The 14,856-nt window shown below is 38.7% G+C and overlaps 1 protein-coding gene and 1 long non-coding RNA gene across 4 annotated transcripts in view; one reads left to right on the top strand and one right to left on the bottom strand.

The window, feature by feature from the left end:
- Positions 1-14,378, top strand: part of LOC5572730 (MICOS complex subunit Mic60) — a 34,002-nt gene extending 19,624 nt beyond the window's left edge. The window contains exons 2-7 of one of the 2 annotated variants that reach the window (XM_021856271.1): positions 1,900-2,039; positions 2,120-2,325; positions 2,387-3,336; positions 5,657-5,885; positions 6,070-6,090; positions 13,208-14,378. In XM_021856271.1, the coding sequence (XP_021711963.1) occupies positions 1,900-2,039; positions 2,120-2,325; positions 2,387-3,336; positions 5,657-5,885; positions 6,070-6,090; positions 13,208-13,833 (2,172 nt within the window). In that variant the 3' untranslated portion in view covers positions 13,834-14,378. The remainder of the gene's footprint in view (positions 1-1,899; positions 2,040-2,119; positions 2,326-2,386; positions 3,337-5,656; positions 5,886-6,069; positions 6,091-13,207) is intronic. The other variant, XM_001660501.2, reaches the window with a different exon arrangement.
- On the bottom strand, positions 556-1,197 carry LOC110680474. Of its 2 annotated transcripts, XR_002502893.1 has the most exons (4): positions 928-1,197; positions 795-867; positions 674-738; positions 575-612 (listed from the first exon to the last, which is right to left on the bottom strand). It is a non-coding gene; the product is annotated as an uncharacterized LOC110680474 (long non-coding RNA). The 2 variants fall into 2 exon arrangements; XR_002502891.1 differs by having other exon boundaries at positions 556-738.
- Positions 14,379-14,856: the final 478 nt, after the last annotated feature.

Below are 14,856 nucleotides of genomic sequence, written 5' to 3'. Positions count from 1 at the left end.
GGCCGCAATTCAAGTTTCGGTGAAATGATTCGCACTCACTCACTCACTCATTTCATTTCACCGAAACTTGAATTGTGGCTCTCTGGGATCAAATTTGATCGATTTTGTGTGTAGTACTCAAGCTTAACCATCTGCTTTTCTATCTTAGGAGGATAGAGCATGGTTGTAGTAGTTCGTGGCATCGTAGTTCGGAAAATGTTATTTTCGGGGAAATGAGTCTAAACAACACTGCATACCTGTATTAGAATTGGGCGCTATTCTGCTGTACGATGGATATAATTAGAGTGTTACGTCTGTTTGTCTGTGATACCATGAAACTATTCTTTCAAATTGTTTGTTATGTCAACTATAAAAATCCGCAAAAAAAAAAAACACTTCAGTCAAAATGGTTACTGTTGCATAAATGACTCAGCTATCTAAAGTTGACCATTTTGTATGGGAAACCGAAAAAAAAAGTTGCAAATGTTTTGTCTAATACTGTAGGCCATTTAGGCAGCACAACGCCTGGACAAGCGACTTAATTTTTAACTTCCTGGCATTGCGCCCTGTTGGGGATCGTCACCAGGACAGGTATAACGCCTTTTAGCAGCTTGTCTGTAGCGCAGCTTAAAGCTAGAAGTTTATTGATTTCCATTAGCAACATAGTATGATTATATAGTTAGGCTTTTCTTACATTTCAGTACGCTTTCCTTGCCCGGTAGATTTTATGATGATCAATTCCCAACAGAAAATTCAAATCTATAATCATGTACGTTATAGGCAATAATTCAGGATGAAATTCAATTCAAACTTACGATTAATCTATAATTTTCTCAGACCCAGATAACCTAATCTTCTCGGCAACTCGGCAGTCGAAATCGATTAACCCTGAATAAACAATAAATCATTGAATTTAACTGATTTTACGCAATATATATAGTATCAAACCTCTTCTAATATTCAACAGTAGATTTTCAATAGTGAATCTCCAAATAATAGTTAAATAAAAGGTTTAAATCTATTTGCCACTCAACAGTTCGACTACACGTTGTTATATCTTTATGCTCCTTTCTGACAGATGACTTTATCTTTCGTGGGATGGTGGACGTCGGACAAACCGATCTCGACACTCACACTATCGTTATCAGTTGTCGCACAGTGGGTCGGCAACAGCGCCCTATTGGGACATAGCCTGCTTCTCAACTTATTATGAGCCATTGCCACAAGTTTTAACATAGAGTTTTCTTCATAACCCGCTTTCTGTTTTTGGGGTTAGTGAATCAATTTGTGAGTTTTTCAAACTTTGGTGCGTATCCACGAGTTGTTTGTTTCGCACATGAAATATTTTGTAAAATAGTTATCTAAATTTTTAAAATTGTTTGGATCATAAAATAATGTTTTCTGCGATAACTTCATCATGCGGTGGAATTCCCAACTAACCAATGTGCAACACAGTAGTCCCTATCCCTGTTGCAAATCTTAACCGAAGAAAGTGTAGTTCTATGTAAAACTGTTTCTGAGATATAGGCGTCCAAAGTTTCCAAATTTCACTCCCCGCCAAGACCTCCCCTTTTTTGATTTTTCTTATATTTTAAAGTAAAACTGAAATAAATTTTATTTTCAAAAACAACAGAAAAATCGAAAATCGATTGAAATTTCATGCAGTTATTACGATTTGAAATTTGGGGTAAATTTTACCTCTCGCACAGACAGATGGTTAATTTACCATTCTTGCACCTGTATATCGTGTGGCAAGTACAAAAATGCCTTGGAAAGTTTGGACATTTTCAAATACGCAAAGATACTCGGTCGATGGGATTAACCATGCCGAATAGCTGCGCGTTCATTGCTACGACTGTTTAATCGCAACCTCACCTGCAGTGCTATTAATTATTCTACTCGTCCATTGTATTTTTCCAGCGGCAAAGTACTCAACTGCTTCGTAGTCTAAGCACCAGAGGGGCATCCAACATCCCACAGTTCCGTGAGGCTGGTTTCGGAAAGGTGCTGGTTGTTTTGTCCCCATTCCTTGTTGGTGGAGGTGTTGTTGCGTACGCTAAGTAAGTATAATGGTTGCATTTATTTCTATTATACCAAAAGATAAGATGTTTTTTTTATCTTCAAATGCACCACCCTATAGATACGACAATGAGTTTAGGAAAACGCTTGTCACAAACGTTCCAGCCCTGGAGCCGGTATTGAAGGCGCTTCTACAGGAAGAGAACCCACTGGATGAAGTGTCGAAGAAACTGGATGAAATTTCCAGCACCATCAGCGGGTACACTTCCACCGTTACCGGATTTTTCACGGGCGGCAGCAAGGAAGAGGAGAAAAAGCCAGAAAAGAGTAAGTACCTCAAACACGATACATTCTGAAGAAATTCAAACCTAATGAATCAACATTCTAGAGGTTGATTTGCCACCGGTCACTCGTTCAAAATCGGTGCATGTACCTGTCCCATCTCCCCCTCTACCCGAACCGGAACCAACGGTGGAAAAAGCCAAACCATCAAAACCAGTCGCTAAACCTGCCGCTCCAGCTGCTCCTAGTCCAGCGCCTGCCTCGAAAGCTGCCCCAGCTAAGGCGACTGCGCCAGCAGCTGCTGCAACGGTTCCCAAACCGGTTGCTCCAAAACCTGCCGAAGAAGTGCCCAAATCTATCAGCGATCTAGAGCGACAGATCGATGTTGCGGCAGCAACCGCCATCAAGGAGTACGGCAAGGCTGTGCAGGTGCTCAAGGACTACACCAACGAGGTCAAAAAGGTGGTCGATGAGTCCGTTGATAAGCTGGATTCGTCGAGTTGGGTGCTCCTGCGCAATCGCACCAGCGCACGAGATACTGCCCTGAAGGCAGCGGAGGATGCGGCTGAAGATGCCCGTGAGAATATCGAAAAGCTGCATCGCTTGCTGGACAGCCGCGATATCAAGTGTTCCGATGAGTTGAAGGATAAGGCTCGTGAAAACATTGCTGCATATCTGGAACATCTGAAGAAGGCCAAGGAAGATGTCTACAAAGCCCGCAACCTTGCTACCTTGGGTGAAAAGTACTGGAAGAAGGTAGAAACAGCGAGAAACTTTTTCATCGATGAAATCGAATCGCTGTTTCCGGGTATCAACCTGAGCGAAAAGAAACTGGATCTGTCCAAGGACGATCTGGATTTGTTCATCCTGCATGCCTTCACCCAGGTGGTGGCTCACCAGAAGGAACTGCAGAAGCTGCAGATCGAGGGTGACCAGCAGCTGAAGCGCGCCCTCGAGGCGGTGCGTGGAACCGATCAAAGCGAAGCCGTCAAGGCACAGCTCGAGTACGAAATTGCCAAGGAGAAACGCGAGCTGAACCTGCGGAACCAAAGAAAGGTAAGATTCGATTGGTAATTTGTGCATCTTGTTATTTTCCCTATCTTTTGTCTCATTCTAACAATTATCATCAAAACTTTGCAGAAGCAAATCTTGAGTTTTAGTGAACCGATGAAGCTGAAAATTTAATGGGTTGTGCACTACATATATAAAATTTTGGATGGAGGTATTTTTGGATATTTGCTTCTTCAAATGGATAGGGTGATTATAATGGCGTCCCGTGTGGCTTCAGTTTTTTTTCTCCTCAGAAAAACGGCAAAATCGCCTCCTCTTTGCATCGCAGAAGAATTTCTATCAAGCCTGAATATAACTCATATACCGTAAAGTGCCCTAATTCAGCGCATTGCCTAATTCCGCGCATTTCATACAAAATTATTTACATATGGGAATACACATCAATACTGCAGCAAATTTTAACGCCATTTGATGCTACTTTGATTTAGAATAAGTTTGAATCACAAATAAAAGCAAATAGAGCTATTTTTCGCGACGTAAAAAAATAATCAGAGGAGGCCCGTCTGGGTAGACGCCATTTTTTTAATTTCCTTAGCGTCCGTGCTAAGACTGTAGGACACAAACAAACGTGATTTCTATATTGAAAATATTTTGTTATGTATGCAATATTCTATGAAACTACTTGCTACAGATGGGTTTCATGATGCTTCTATGAAATCTTATCAAATGTTAGCATAATTATTGAGATTTATCCCAAAAAGTATTGCGCGGCATTAGGGCACGTCATTTTTCATAAGTCCCTAATTCCGCGCACTGCTATTTACAGAACAACAAACAAGTAAAACATGCTATATTGGTCTTCACAGCTGAATATTTATCTGAGGAAGTATTTTCATGCATAAATACGTTTCGCAAACAACCGGAATATCGGGAAAGCCCACTTACAGGGAAACTAGCGGCCGTTCAGAAACCACGTGGTCATTCATGGTGGGAGGAAAAGTTTGTCCAAAATCAAGGTCCATAAACATTTGTTATTGTATGAACAGTGCAGAATACGAATATACAGACTTAAATTATATTACAGGAATCCGTGAAATTCAACGTAATCCCAACAGCTGAAAATTTCGGTGAAATAAATTAACGGAGTACGGTAAATTTTTACAGTTTTCGGTAAAATTTCACCGCAATCGGTTGAATTTCGACGGAATTACGGTGTTTTATTTTACCGAACTGATCAGCTGTTGAGATTACGGTGAAATTCACGGATTACGGTAAAATAATTTAAGTGTGTAGAGGTAGTCGGGGCGATTTCGACCTGCATATTTTTTTGAAATTTCTTCTGGAATAACATGCAACCCCAAAGCTGACAAGGAAAAGGAAAAAATATCAACGTCTCCGCAGTCGCGAAACGTCCAAATGCTGAAAAATTGAAAAGTATTGTATTCAAAATAAACTGTTATAAAAACCTCAGTGTTCCAATGCTGCTGATAAATCTAAACACAAGACTATAGTTATTTCAAATGTCTGCAACTTTTTCTGGCATAAAATTTCACTTCAAAGGCTTTTTATGTTTCGGTGTGATGCAATCGCAATTGCATATTTGCTGTTGTGTTCATGTGAGGGTTTGCGCATGATTGATACAAACACAGAGGAATAAGTAAAAAAGCAATGACAGAATAAGAAGACCGTCATCGCAAGTCTCGTCTCAGGAAAAGACTATAACAAATGTTTATCCTTATTTCATGTGATAGTCAAAAAATTATAAAAAAGTCTACGTTACGGCTCATACAAAACTTTACTTTTTTTTCATACAAAAAGTGTTGTGGAGGGGGTAGGGGGTTGAAAATGTTCAATTTCAGCGTTACGTAATGAATGGATGCTGCCTCATACAAAATTAATGTTAATTTGATTGTTTTGCAAGTGCGCGGAATTAGGCATTCTTCTGCGCGGAATATGGAAAAGCGTTAAAAAAATGCGCGGAATTAAGCAATGTCAACGAGTGAACTATTTCAAAAAAATCACAATTGTAACGTGTGAATACAGTCTAGTTTATATTTTTGCCATAATCTAAAACAGATTTGCTAGCGATCCACCCATAAAGCTTTTTTGTTGATGCAATGCTAATTTTTAATTAAGCATTTGAAATGTTTTATTCGTTAACTGCGCTGAATTACGGCACTTTACGGTACATCATTTAGGCAGAAATTTCAATCTTTTCGAAACGTGTTATGTTGTGTAATTTTTAGACAGACACACTGTTATTTAAATTTTGATTAGTTTCCTAAATGCTAGTAGGAATGATAATGAGTGTAAAGTTAAATATTTTAAATATTTTAAAAATACTAATCAATGATCAAATTTACAGCTGCTGGCCATTCGGGCTGAACTGGAGCGCAACCTGCGCAGTCAGATGAAGCGTCAATCGGAGGCGCACACCGACCACCTTGCCGATGCCCTGGCCCAGAAGGAGGTGGAAATGAAACGAAAGTTCCAGCGTGAGTTGGACGAAAAGATTACCACGGAACAGGCTGCCTACAAACTTCAGCTGGCCGCAATGCTGGGCAAACTCAAAGGAATGGATGCCGCCCTGAAAGGTATAGATTCTCTCAATCATTCTTAAATCATTGCTTTTCCGCATTACCCGTGTGCTACTAAAATGTCTGTTTTGTCTTTCTTTTGTGTGTTTCCGTTCATATGTAACATGACTTACCATCACCAACCACCATGTACTTTATCATTTTCCCTTCACCACATGCTAACTCGACAAAACATGAGCAGAAATCGATGACGAAATGAAAGGTACCTTACATACCATGTGTTTGAATAGATGTTTGTTCAGCCCGTAAATCACAGGACGATCTTACTTTGCTAAAAATGCCATAACTTGGTAATTTTCTACTTTCTTAAGGTACATTTTTTCAATTAAGATGAAGATGCGTCGAAACCAAACCTTAAATTTTTCAAAGCAAAAATCTAGTGAACCGGACAACCATTCACACTGGAAATTTAATGGATTGGTCATCATCGAGTGACCAGTGAGTTCAAGCTCAAATGGTTATCTGATTCTCTAGATGTGTGCTCTTGAAAATTCGTCTTTGGATTCGATGCATCTTAACCTTAAGGAGATTTCTTATGCTAACAAATGCATTCTGTTTCCCCTTTCGTCACTAACCCTTTTATTTTTAGCCAAGTATATGTGGCTTTTTCTCGTTATTACCTATTTACTTGCCATAAATAGTTTCTACTGATCGCAGATAAGCAATAACTGTTCATAATAATTCCTTTATATGTTGACCTCAAAGCTAATCTAACACCTCTAATGTACGTAAAAGATGGAACCTGAACAATCAACAAAATTTTCATTGCGGATTAAGTTTGCGAAAGGAGATTTTATGCTATTCACGGACCCTCAAATATAGTAACAAGAACGCTATTGGTATACTTTTTGTATAATCTAGGCCGTCCGTTCTGCGGTAATTTATATTCATTTTGTGCATGCAGTAAACTGATGTCTACCATAGACGTTTATTGTGTTAGTTACACATTTCAAGGTATTTAAAAAGCCTTCAAAACATTTTGAAGTTATTTTCTAAAATTATATATTCAATCACATTTTTAAATAAAATAAAGGTAGATACACGCAGAGAAAATAATTTTAATATCAAATATATTCTGTATCATTACTACAATATATCTGTATTATTTGCCGGCTTATAATTGCCTTTTATTGTTTCAATAACAACTCCTAATTTATTTCAAAAATGAAAATTGTTGAATTTAACAGCTGCGTTAAACGGGATACAACAAAATATTTTTTTGTTTCAACTATTTTTTTCTTTTGAAACAACAAATTTTTGCATTGAAATAAAACCTTTTATTTTTTAAATTAAATTACACTGTTTTTTTTTATGTGACAATGTTCTTGTTTGAAATAAAAACACTGTTTTGTTGGTCCCAGTCCCTTTATTATTATTTTTTTTAGGAATTAAACAATAAACAACGAAAACGAAACGTCTACTTTACTTTTATTTTGTGAAAGTAGAAGTATTGGAACATGCACCAAAATCCATTTAACTGGAGAATGTTCTTTATCCGCTTCGCGACAAAGTGACAGGATGAAATAACCGGCTCGTGTAAGAGTTGACTACAATACTGGAGAATGCATTAGTGGAATTAAAATTTTAGAAAAGATGGTTAATACTCACCAGAAATAAATTTGATTCTGGTTTTCCTTACTCCAAAACTGATACAAAAATCTATGACCTGAACTTCTCGCACGAACATTTTAACAACGCCATGTACTTCAATTTAATATAATGTATCGGAAACATTCGCTTTTTCACCGGTTCTACTAAGCAACAAAATGGCGAGACAGTATGCTACGTGCATAATTATTAGAATCAATAATGGTGGGGATTGCTCATCAAACCTTCCGGTCCGCCTCATAGTTACGTACTATTTGGTGCTGGGTGTAGTTCTTGTTTTTCCAGCTGTATTGAAAAGCATGAGCCATAGTCCTTGGCATACAATAGGATCTATCTTTAGCAGAAAAGAACCGAAATGTCTATCGACGACCGATGATTGCTAGCAGATATAGTGGAGAGCTTGTCTTGAAACGTTCATCGCTTCAAGCTAGTTGAAAAACTGAATACACTGATTGCCTGTCGATCAGAGCCGAACTAGGCATAGATCGTATACATACATCTGAATCTACATGTCTCCGATGTATTACATCGTTCCAGGTGGGAGTTATCTGATATGTGAATATGGTACCATAACAGAATTTTCCATCTGAACGAAGTGATAAATCATAATATTCCGCAAACTGTATCACACATCTACAGAATGTATTGCGTGAAGTTAAGACACAGCAGAGTATAGGGTACATAGGACCAAGTCCCTGCCGGGTGGCGCGAAACTGATGAGCGATAGACAATAGAATCAACAACACTGCCATAAGGGATAGTAAGCATGTGACTATTGTCGAAACTATGATTAGGAGGCAAATCAACATCCCAAGATCAAATTTTTGTTACAACCCAATATAGGTATTATTAAATTAGGCTGTAGAAAATGATAAATATCTGATCACATAGGAACCTTGCAACAGGTAATAAATGTTCGTAGTCTGTTTTCTTCGAATACACATGTATAAATTGTTAAAATTGCCGAATCATACGCGGAATTTATTAAACGGATCATGAAATTAGGACTGAAATCATAATGATGATAGATTATCAACTTTCCTTTCGTCTTGCTATTTGTTACCGTTAGAATCACCAAACTGATTGGTTTCCCACTACTTACACCAATACAACAGCACGAAAACTGAAGTATTATAATCGCGCGTTGGAACTTTCAATATCCATATATTACATCAATAGTGAATTCTTGTATGTAGCCAGTATAAATAACAGAATCATCAACTTCTTGAACATTCTTTAACTGAAAACAGGATGCTTGTTTTATCAAACATGCTCAATCTGCACCTAAAATCTCGGATCCAAATAGTTTTCTAAATAAAAATTGTGTCTAAATAAAACGTGTAGGCCAACAAATATAATTGAGTAGGAGTTTACAAGTTACTTAGCACATGAAAAGCAGTTTAAATTAATCTATTACTAGATCAACACTAATGCTCACATTTTTATATTCTCATTTCATCATGGTCCTCATTGCTCGAGCGGAGACGAACACCCTGGAGATGGAAAAAATCGACAGCGCTACGATAAGGAAACGTAACAGATGAGAAACTATCGATACATTTATCAATTATAAAACCCCGTTTTAATGTTAACACTTTGTTTCTGTTTTTTCTGTTTTTTTCGTTTCAGCAATCAAATAACCGAACCAACTCTACTATCTTTTCATTTCTTCTTCGTTATACTTATAGTCCTTCTGGCACTGAACCGAGTGGTGCGCCTTCCGCTTTCTTACTGGTGCTGTTTTTCCTGTACATTTGGCATAGTGTCGGAGGTGGTGTACTGTATTTGCTATACAACGCGCTACTTTCGATATTGTGCTTGGCGTGTGGGGAAGCAGTACTAGTGGTGAAGCGGAGGGCGCCATTCGGTTTAGTGCCAGAGGGACTATATCTATTTAATGTATCTGAAGCTTGTGGGACCGCTTTAATTCCGGCGCCTGCTTGTGGAAGATCCCGGTGTGCTAAACGGTATAGGACATGTTAACGGGGGAGGCTTGGTAGGTTCTCACCCAGCCCGTGTCTAGATGGGCGGATAATTGTCTGCCAGGGTGTGGATTGAGCAATTACAATTACAATTACAATTACGTGCATAATTATTAGAATCAATAATGATGTAAATTGAAACAAATAAACTTTCATTTGACGTAAAGTTTTTCTTTTGTTGTTTCAAAAATAAATCTAGTTAAAAATATACTCAGTAAATCCAACAATACTGTTCAGGGTGACCAGCGAACCGGGAAATCGGGAAAACCGTGAAATATGCGGGAATGTCATATCACCGGGAGAAAACCGGGAAATATACGGGAATTCCAATTACTACCGGGAAAATGCTTCATTTTGGTGTATGGCCTAGAAGTAGGGTGATCAAAGTATTTTGGACAGGCCGTTAGGCGTATATAATTTGGCCATTTACGGCATAATCAAATGGAAATGCCCAAATTATATACGCGTAATGCTCGGTCCAAAATAAATAAAACACCCTACCTTGGCCGTGTCCTTGTAACTGGAAAAATAGTTTGCTTGTGCTTTGCTTGTTTAAGGTTTTCAAGTAAAATTAGCTGATTTCATCCTAGCTTTTATTGATATCATAAACGTATATCAAGAAACTATAATTAACATTAATTGTTAGGTTTCAACTGGATATGACTTTTTTGAATCAGGTATAGGTTCCTATTCCTGGTTCCTATTCTTGACACTTTTGATTAATTTCACGAGTTGTTTTTGAAAATCTACTGAGCTTATATTCGACCACAATGTGCGTCGTTTTGAACGGCTTCTTATTGCAAAGTTTCGGGCAGCCTCGGGCTGAATTTCCCCATAATAAAGAGTCAATCAATCAGTTTCAGACAGTCCGGCCGAGAAAAAAAAATCATGCCAAGTGTCCAAGTAGTTCTTTTCCCTAAAAATGTTTTTACGCATTTTTCTGCAACTTATCAGGATTTTTTTAAATTAAGTGTTAGTAAATTTCTTTGCTAGTGATGTTCTTGTGCAAATATTTAATTTCAGCGAGTAATTTTCAATCATTTTCTACAGTTGCTATTCTGCCCTTCTACGCCTACATGTCCCATGTTCTATGTAAACCTTATGGACCGCTGGACACCTATGCGGAGAACGGCAGTATTCATGTGGAAAACTGTAGCGTGAAACATTGTGTTTACTTTATAAGTAAGAAAGCTGACTCAACTTCAGCCTCCTCAACGCCCGCTGAACGTTCCGCTTCCAAATAAAAATCCCTTGATTGGGATGCATTATTAGCAAGTTATTGAGAAATTCTTAAATGGGTACCGTTTGAAGCGACTCTGATATTCAAAACCGTTTTGAAAAGTTCTACTTTACAGCACCGAAAAGAGTGCTGATTCTTTCGATAGGAAAAGTAGGCCATTATGTCGTTCATCCTGTAGATGAAAAGTAGGATGATATGCAACGGAATTGCAAAAAAAATGTTTTGAAGTTCAATTTACCCCTTGGTAATACAAAAATAAGCCTACATGCACTGAGCTATAACACTTGAAGAACAACATGTTGAAAAGAATTCATTACAATCGGTTGTTTGAAAAACCAAAAAACTGCAAACATCTAATTCTGCATGTCAGAATGTAACAATTTTCTGATAACCTGTATTTTTTTAAATAAGGTTTTTTATCTTGATTTATATTTATTATTAACGACCGGGAATTTTTTTGAAATACCGGGAAATAACCGGGAGAAAACCGGGAATTTGAAATCAGAAATTCACTGGCCACCCTGACTGTTGCTTTATTCTGATAAAAATTATTGTTGTTTCAACGCATTTTTTGTATTACAACAAATTCAACAAGTTTATTGAGAACAACAAAGTTATTTATTGTTTTGAATAGCTGGTATTTCTCTGCGTGTATATGTCGGTATGGTGATTGAAACATATGCCATTCATTTTTTTCAGATTCATTTTTTTTATTAGGGCCTCAAACAAAATTTGAGCGCAATCGGTTTCATCTACGATTATACGCATTACGATTAAAATATGTATGGAAATTTATATAAGAAACCCAGCTTTTTTGGATTTTCGCATTAAGCTTGATTTGCTGCTGAACAGGAATCGCTAAAGAAATTTCACGCCAATTCCTTGCAGGAATTTTCTACAGCGACTCCCGTTTGAACTGACATCTCTTTTCAACTGCATACTGCGATCAGGAAAAAGCGCTTCCTTGATCGATCTCTTGCAGGAATTTTCCATGCATCAAAATAGACCACGAAATTACTTGTCAGCAGCGAATCAGGCTTTAGACGCCATTTTTTCCTAAATCATTAACACGAAATACCACTTCATCTTCCAGCTCTGCAGCGTTCAAGGGAGTACATTTTTATGTTTGAAATTCCAGTTGGAGTTCAAGTTGGAGCAAACCGCGGAATTTTTTTGCGGATCTAGATTTCTCGTCAAGACTGCGGGCCGTGTAAATAAAGTTGTTATATTAACGGTTGGGTTCTGGGGCCAATATGATCTCAGAGCACGTTGAAGAGCTGTAGGTGATGTAAAATTAGGGTGGCCTGCATGGTTTAGGAGATAAGAATATACATATTTCTACTGATGCATTTAAACCAATACAATGTTCTACAATGTTACAATGTTTAAGAACAACCAATTTGGAGCAACTTTGCCGAAGAAGCAAAATTACTATCTCTTATAGTTCGCGAGTTTTTTTTTGGCAAATAACTAAGGGTGGTCCTGAACAATCAGTTTTTCCTCGATAACTTTGTATGCGATTATTTCTCGCAAAAACTTTTAGAGATTTTTTTGCGCAAAAAGATTTTCTTAGAAATAATGGTTGTTTTCAAATGTCGATATCTCTGAAAGGCACAAACGGATCTTAAATCTGTTGACGCCATTAGCAAAATTATCTTACGCAACTAGGGTTGTCATGTCTATTACGGCTCAAACCAGCCGACAGTGTTTTGAAAAAACCTGAAGGTCGTAGACACGAAAGTCAATTTGGACAATTTGAGATGTAAAATTGTGAAAAATAATAGAATTGTTCTGGTGGGTTTCGATCTTACGACTCCCAATACGCTAGACTGGGCGCGTTAACCAACTACGCCACAGAACGGGTAATGATTCTGCAGCAAAAACGGCCAACCTGACTTTGGTTTCAGGTTGGCCGATTGCGCTGCAGATTCGTTACCCGTTCTGTGGCGTAGTTGGTTAACGCGCCCAGTCTAGCGTATTGGGAGTCGTGAGATCGAAGCCCACCAGTACGATTCTATTATTTTTCACTATTTTACAATTTATTTTGTGTTACAATATATTAATTTGTTATTGAATTGAATATTCGATGAAGAATAACGTTTGTTCGAAATTCAATTACAATACGGCTCAGAAACAAGGAGCTACACACTCGATTACCAATGGCTTTTAGGGAGAGATCACAAGTAATGCGAGAAATTTTCCATGTATCGAGATATGCGATTCCTTATTTTGTCAGTAGCAAACTAGCCTTAACGAAAAAAGCCATAGTTTGGCTACCAAAAAAAGAAAGGAGTACTTGTTGGTACAGCTATTTCCCTTAACTTTGAATGAAATAGTACTTGAAATATTAGAAAGTCATCAAGTTATCACATTTTGAGCATAGAAAGATCGTTCTGTGTATTTAAGGATTAAGACCGTTGTGTTAGTACTATTCGTTTGCTCAACATGAAGACCCTTAATAAGATCTTTCGATAATTCCCCCCTCACAGGTCGTGCCGATGCCGAAAAGAGCGCCCATCAAGCCCAAGCCCTGTGGGGAGCCTGCCAATCGCTGTGGTCTTCGATTCGCTCCGGTCAACCTGGCAAATCGTGGCGCGAGCAACTGCGGCCACTGAAGGACGAAATCGGTGCCGTGGCTCGTGCCGCCGAAGGAGACGAACTGGTGGGAGTGGTGCTGAAGGGACTCCCGGAAACGGCCAAAAACCGAGGCGTATACCCCGAGGATGCCCTGCGAGAGCGCTTCATCAAGGTGGAACAAGTGTCCCGTCGTTTGGCTCTAGTGCCCGCTGAAGGTGCTCGTTTGCCCCTGTACTTCCTATCCTTCCTGCAGGCTGCCCTGATAGCCAAACCGGACGTTCCCATTTCGAAAGACGAGCTAGAAGACAAGCCGTTCGATTTCAACAAGTTAGATACGTACGACATTCTGAACCGCGCTCGCTACTGGTTGGATCGGGGAGATCTGGTCAAAACGGTCCAGTACATGAACCTGCTGCAGGGAGCATCCAGGAAAGCCGCCATGGATTGGCTGAACGAGGCCCGTTTGCTGCTGGAAACCCAACAAGCTGCAAGCACTCTGATGGCACATGCGTCCTCCAGTGGAGTTCGTTTCCTGTAAGAGAAGAAAGGCGCCATCCTACGTGTTACTTTAAGTGTCCCCAACAGCTGTCCACCCGCAAGACCGTTTCCAGAGTCGTCGTTGTTGTTACTGCCAGGGTGCACCCAGTAATGCAACCTGCCAGTCATAAGAATGTAAAGTTTGCCGAAACCTCGATCGAGCCACATGGATCATGGATGTCATCGATTGTGTTGTTTTAATTTTATTAAGTTTAACGACATTTAAACTGAGATAAACTCTTCGTTCCCAACTAACGGAACGAGGACGAACAAATCCAAGTATTGCGCACCGAAAATTGAAAGTGTTAATTGGCATTTTGAGCAGATGACCCAGAAAATTGGATTTACTATTATTCTATTATGATTTACCTTGGTGCTTTAATGGCGAAGAAAGCTTCTAAGGGGAAAAAATAGGTCGCAAATTGAAAAAAAAATACGAAACCGGTAAAAATTTGTGGAAGCAAATGTTTTTCAAAATTTAGGAAGAAAATGTACTCTAAGGAAGATTAAGTTAATACACAACTATAAATCGAAATCATTGCGAAAGATTGCGGTTACGATTTTAATATCACATGTCCATGCAACAACTCAGCAAGTTCTTAAGATGTTGAATGATATCCTTAACTTCCCAAATTGTAGGAACTTATTGGTTTCCACTATCCGCTGTGCTGGCGTAGCCATCACTTTTGATGTCCTGACCCTATGCACCATTCAGGTGCTCATTGTAGTGCTGCTTTCACCTATCGATCACCTAGCGTCCGTCCGCCAAGATGTTTCCGTCCTTAACGAGCTAAATTTTCACGGATTCTCCAGAGCATACATTTAGAGATTTCTTCAGGATCCCTCCAGAAATATTTGTAAAGATTACTCCATTACTTCGTACTTAAGTTGCCTAGGGAAGTCAAGGAAATTTCCATTACGAAAAGATCTTGAACATGGCTTAGTCTAGTAGCGCGGACTTTACTAATTATTTCAGGAAATCTTGGGCTGATTCTATAATCAATAATTAAACTCTTATCTTTTA

Source organism: Aedes aegypti, chromosome 1, assembly GCF_002204515.2.
Source record: "Aedes aegypti strain LVP_AGWG chromosome 1, AaegL5.0 Primary Assembly, whole genome shotgun sequence".
Classification (NCBI taxonomy): Eukaryota; Metazoa; Arthropoda; class Insecta; order Diptera; family Culicidae; genus Aedes; species Aedes aegypti.
This window is presented reverse-complemented; position numbering and strand designations above follow the sequence as displayed.